This window comes from Phyllostomus discolor, chromosome 1, assembly GCF_004126475.2.
Source record: "Phyllostomus discolor isolate MPI-MPIP mPhyDis1 chromosome 1, mPhyDis1.pri.v3, whole genome shotgun sequence".
Classification (NCBI taxonomy): domain Eukaryota; kingdom Metazoa; phylum Chordata; class Mammalia; order Chiroptera; family Phyllostomidae; genus Phyllostomus; species Phyllostomus discolor.
Genome location: NC_040903.2, coordinates 88878360 through 88884492, shown reverse-complemented (window position 1 = coordinate 88884492; position 6133 = coordinate 88878360). Strand labels below are relative to the sequence as shown.

At 38.2% G+C, this 6133-nt stretch overlaps 1 protein-coding gene across 2 annotated transcripts in view; it reads right to left on the bottom strand.

Moving 5' to 3' along the window:
• Window positions 1-547: 547 nt before the first annotated feature.
• Window positions 548-6133, bottom strand: part of PPP3CA (protein phosphatase 3 catalytic subunit alpha) — a 312840-nt gene continuing 307254 nt past the window's right edge. For both annotated transcript variants that reach the window (XM_028506578.2, XM_028506579.2), the window contains one exon: window positions 548-3168. In XM_028506578.2, the coding sequence (XP_028362379.1) occupies window positions 2972-3168 (197 nt within the window). In that variant the 3' untranslated portion in view covers window positions 548-2971. The remainder of the gene's footprint in view (window positions 3169-6133) is intronic.

The following is a 6133-nucleotide window of genomic DNA, read 5'->3' as shown; positions in this document are numbered from 1 at the left end:
GAGCACTCTGCCCCAAGGGCGTGCCTCTGTCCTGCCAAGATGCGCACCCCGCACCCACACCACTTCACTTAGCTCCTCTCGCCATACAAGTTCAATCAGTCTCTGAAGATTTTTCTTGAAAAAATATTTTAAAAGGGTATAAGCAGAGAATATTTTAGATAAAAATGTACTGATATACAGTCAGTGAAATCTAGCTCTTACTCTTTGAAAAGCTAGACAGGAACTCAGCGCTGGTTTGAACCCCAGGAGAGGTAGGACACCTTGGGAGCCAGGGAAGGAGGCCAGGGGACCCAGGTTGTTTGTATGTGTGTGTGTGTGTGTGAGCGCACCTGAAGATGCACTGGCATACACCACTCAAGAATCAACAGTTTCTCCCAAAGTGAAGGGAGACAGACCTAATAACCGATGATCTGGCAGTGTTATACCTTTTGGAAAAATTTCTTCATTTCTACATTGATTTCTTTGGTAGAATTACTATTGAAAAAATATACAGTATTACTTTCCTAATTACTGACCAGAAAGACCAAGCAATACTCACATCAACTGATTATTTTAATGTCAATGTTTATTTCTATGCCATAGTTGCCTCAGCACAATTTGTAAAAGAAAGGAATCCAAAAAAACCGAATTTTTTTTTTTTTTTTGGTCAGGATATTTTCTCTGCAGATATAAGAAAGTAAACACCTTGGTACCAGGAATTATCATTTATTTCACATCATTCTAGTAAATTGCATCTAAATATTTTCCTTGGATGTCATTTTTTAGGGCAGAAAAAATATCCACAAGAAAAAAAATGTTTGGATTCATTAAATAAATTTGGGATAGTCTGTGTCAGAGAAGATATCTAGAACATCTTTGTTCTGGTACACTACACATCACTAATTGTCTTATTTAATATGATAGGCATACTTTATTACATAAAACAGAGTGCGCTGAAAATGAACAATGTTAGAAACAAACTGAAACTGGGTGTATTTTAAATCTTCTGGTGATTAGATATTAGCTGAAGCGCCGGAATACAAATTGTTATCAATACAAATGCAACTCTCTTCTGTGATGAAAACGCACTTAGTAGCTTGGTCTTTTTGCTTTAGCAGATAGGGCATCTGATACAACTGACACACCTGATAACAATTTTTTTCCACAATATAAAGGAATGCTCTGGTCTCTTAACTGGCTCCCACACTCAAGGGAGCCAGAAGATGGCATTTGCTCTTTAAATATATTTCTTATCTGATTTGAGACACAGATCCACCAAGGTCCTCACAGCAGAAGCAGGCACCACACCTTAGGTCACGAGGCCCTCAGGGAAGCCCGTGAGAGCGACTCTGTGACGGCACCTAGAAGACAGCATGGTGGTTGTGCACAGCAATCCCTTCAGCAGACTCAGTGAAAGGATGAGAGTTCTGTAAGTTCATGCACATTTTATTGAGTAGTAATATAAAATGCTTTTTCTTTTTCATTGTTACAAGTGCATGCTTTGATTGCCAACATTTCAGAAGTCAAATTACAAAGGCAAGGCTTTAGGCTCTAGTGAATTACTTGGGCACTTATACAGTTGTTAAAAAATATGAATGGACTTTGTTGTTGTTTTCAGAATGAACCAGTTGTAACCCGTAACTGATATACAAAGGGAAAAAAGTGAAAAAAGTACGTAGTTTGTGCACATGACAGAACAGAACAAAATAACTAAACCATTATGACATTAACAGTTACCATGCATTTAGAGTTCACATGTAACTACAAACTTATTTAAATTTCACAAGGTGCTAAACATGCTAACCATCTATATGTGCACTGACAAGCTTATGTTTAAAAACTTTTAAGAATACTCTCCCCTTTAGATTTTTTCAAAGCTTTTTTGATTACAAAATTTCAAAGGCATTAAGCATTTTAGAGAATATAAAGTACGCCAGTATACATACATTTCCAGTATATGTCAGACCACTAAGCGCATTACAGTCCATACAGGCCGATACAAGCCATTTTTTTTTCTTAAAAAACATGCATAGGCAGAATTTTTTTTTTACAGAATATAGATGCTTTATCACTGTACTTAATATGGTGTCTTGTTCACTATACTTAAAATGCACCACTATAAATATTTAATTCAGCAGCCACAACCAAGACTTGACTTATCAACAAAACCCCTAAATATAAACAGCAAAAAAGATAGATGTAATTATTCCAGTTTTTAAAACTCAAAGAAAAGAAACGAAAAGATATTCATTGCTAAATTAATAAGTGTTATATTGAAAGAAGGGCATTCAAGCACACTAAAGAAACCTGAGGTAAGCATAATCTGTACAAAAATTAAAACTGTCTTTTTTTGGCATTTTAACAAATTTGCAACATTCTTTTTTTTTCTTTTTCTATTTTTTTAAGTCTGCCTAATTCATTTTATAGCCATTATCTGACAAGAGTAGCAAAACATTATCAATAAATAGTCCTTATTTAGTTTGTACATCATTTTGTTAAAAATGTTTGATGTCAATTCATTTTTAGTGCTGCAACTGTAAACGTTACAATAGAGTAAGAAATTAGACAAAGTTTTTCTTGTCCAGTAACATAATAAAAGACCTTTCATGAACCTCTCTGGGAGTCCCCGATGCAGTAGGAAAATGTGTTCATTCCCTCACACTGCAGTATGAACTAGCACTAGCTTTCTTTTTAATTTGTTTTCCTGTAAGTATTTTTAAAAGGCATACCCCAAAAACGTGTTTAATCACCACCCTCACCAAAATACAGTTTATTATTTCTCTGCCTTTTTTAATGATAGTGTAAACTGAATCCAATTGCTGGCCCCCACAGCAAATAAGCTACCTTCAGAGGCAAGAACATACAACTGCTGATAATATGCAGCAATCCCCCCATGCCCTGCAGCTGCAGCTCAAAAAAATAATAAATAAAAATAAAAAAAGAAAGAGAGAAAGGAAAGACAGACAAAAGGAAAAGAGTGAACGAGAAGCGGTCACTGAATATTGCTGCTATTGCTGCCATTGCTGTCTGTGCCGTTAGTCTCTGAGGCGAGAGCCTTGTTGATGGAGTTGAGGTTGGCATCAGAGGGCATGGCGTCTCTGCGAGGCGGCATCCTCTCGTTAATTCGGTCTAAGCCCTTGGCCTCCTCGAAGCTGGTGATCTTATGTTGTGGTGAAAATCCTTTGATAGCTAAACACAAAATCATTAAAAGAGGAAAAATGGGGTTAGCCAGAGGAAGACAAGGGCACAGCTGTTGTGTCAGGGGTGTGAGAGATTCCGCAGTGAGAGAGGGAATCCTTTAGCAGAGAACAGTGACGGGACCTGAGCACAACACAACAGACTGCTTACCCACACCCGAAGGGAACCGAAAGGGTTCAAACAGCCAATGTCTCTTGCCAACCAAAGTGTCCTCTTCAAGTTAGTAGATGTAAACACTTCTGTTGTCTTCAGGAAAGCTTAGATCAACGAAATCCGAGGTGGGTTTGTAAAGAGGAAAGCTGCTACGAGGGACAGGCCTCTACACCCAGAACAGCATGGACTGGCCGCGTCATTAACTGGATTATAGCATCAAACACCCTGATTTAGACAGACTGGAACATAACCCTTTTACTATTCCATTCTGCTAGAAATGGCAAATTCAGGAGAATCACTGAGGCAGGTATACCTGAAATTCTGGTATAAAGCTTAGAGCAGAAGCTAAAAGGAGATAAAAGGAATTAACCTGGGGCATTTCCATGCCATCTCAGAATCCCAGAAAGACTTCCTTGACAAACAACTCAATAATGGCATGAAAACAATAAAATTAAAAGCTCCCACTTCTCCACTCAACTGCGGGAGCATGTAGAGTGGGTGACAAGGTGAGAGAAACTCAGAAAAATCAAGATCAGATCACTGATCTTGGGTAGAAAACTTTCTCTGCCCTTCAGCAGAGAACAGGTCAAACTGATGTTCATGTGGTATCCATTTTTGCCTAAATCAAAGAAAGACTTCATTGGTAGATCAATGTAGACGTAAGTGAAGATTCAAGAATAACACTGAGAAAATGCCTTGCACAATTTTAGCAAAGGAATGGGCCTGCTTTCGGCCCTATTCAATGAAAACATGAATTCTCAAAGGGGAGGCATTGTTATCTGATATATATTTTTTTATTTTACAGTAAGCTTTAATATGCTCCAGAGACAGATAAGCCATTTGTTCAAGAAACTCAATGAGTCCATCAGTGAGTGCACCAACAGTAAGTTGAAAGTCAAGTCCGTAAATGGGGAACCAATGACATCAGTTTGCTTTACTCCCCGTGAAGTGCAAACCAGATATTGAAGGGCCAATCACCAATGCTGAACGGGGCTGTGTCTCCACAGCTGGTCAAAGACAATTTTATGGTACCTTCCCTTCCCACCTTATTTGGGAAAAAAAAAAAGGAAAGCTCTTTCAATCGGAAACTTTGCCAACCACTCATACACAAATGTGCCGTGCCTTTGATTAGTATGGGTGAGATTCTTAAATATATACACAGTTGCTTCTAAACTTATTAAATGACAAGAAATAGCATGTTTCCCCCTCTGCATTTTAAAGGTTAGCATCATGGTGATTAGTCAACTATGAGAGGAACAAGATGGGGAAATGGGGAAAGACCAAGGCCCAAAGCAAAGCTTCTTAATTCTTCTCTAATTGAGTAATAAATTGCAAAATAATAGAGCTGTCTAATGAGCGCCCACCCTGAAAACTAAGTCAGTTATTTTGAGGGACAAAGCAATTGCACAAAGTGGTACTCTATTCCTTTTTTCTAAGCTACTATGAATACCATTCATAAGAATTAATGCATATAAAAAGTTCATCATCATGATAATTTAAGGAGTTACTTTATTAAATTTCAGTGATAAAAGTGGAATCGCTGGGTTTTCAAAGCCAATAAGAGGGGAGCACGGAAATGACAAAATCTAGAACAACGGATGTGTTCGGAATGGGGCTCCACATCCAGTCACTGCTGTCTACCGGCATGGAAGAACGCGCTCTGCTGAGGTTGCTGGTCAGACAATGGGCGTCAGCAGTTTACACTGGTAGTATACTTAACACAACACAGAGTCACAGAAACCACAGAAAACAGCCAAACTACCAACAAGAATGCACACTGCAGATTAGAATTTGCCAAGAGGAATAGAGAATTCCCACATAAATAGCAGTTTATCCACTGCTATTTAGGAAACAGTTGTATTTTCTCTTACAGTTGCTATCATTTTCCCTACCGCATCCAAATCATGTACAAATTAAAGAGTCTAAAGTGGCACTTTTTAACATCACGTCAAAGGACCATATGCACACAATTTGGGGGAAAAGAAAAAGTGGTCTTGCAAGAACAAAATACAACTGAAGAATTTTGTTTTAAAGGGGAACTTCAAATTATTCTTTTTTACAATTTCCAGGGGTACGGTACATATAAGATTAAAAACTACGTGGTATGTAGTTCTCTCATAACTATATATTTAAAAAGCTACTCATTTCAAAAGTAATTGCTAAAGGGTCAACTCTACTGTCCTTGAGCAGTGCCAGAAAACAGCCGGTGAGAGACACGCTCTCGGTTCTCCTGCCGCACCTAGCAGAGTGCCTGGTGTGAAGCAGACACTCAGTGAACATAAATCAAATCAGTGATTACTCAATTGTCACTGTGCTTGCTGCTGGCCACGCCCATGGCCACTTTGCTGGTGCTAACAGCACTACAAATACCAGACGGTTCGAATTTGATAAGAGGAGCAGAATTGTATCTCATACCAGCTGTCGCATGTTGGGATATCGTTTAGAGACGTAAATTAATGTTGACTAGAACAAAGCACTATTCAAATGAAAGGTTTTTTTTTTCTAGAAACTTGTGAAGACCAGAATTCATAGAGCTAGTTTTATTCTCTCTCCTTTTCAGTGCTGACTGAAAGTGATTTGAGGGAGGGACATGGTTCAGCTCTAAGAATATAGTTTTGTGCATTATTTGTCAAAACAGCTGCCATAACCCCCACCCCACATCATTCAAGATATATAATCCTTTCGTTTTCTGTGATTATCCTAGATTCATTGTGTACAAAAGTCATACGTAGCTTTAAGGGAAAAAAAAACAAACAAACAAACCATAAAAGGACATTTTCCCCTTTAAAGCAAGAACATTTTG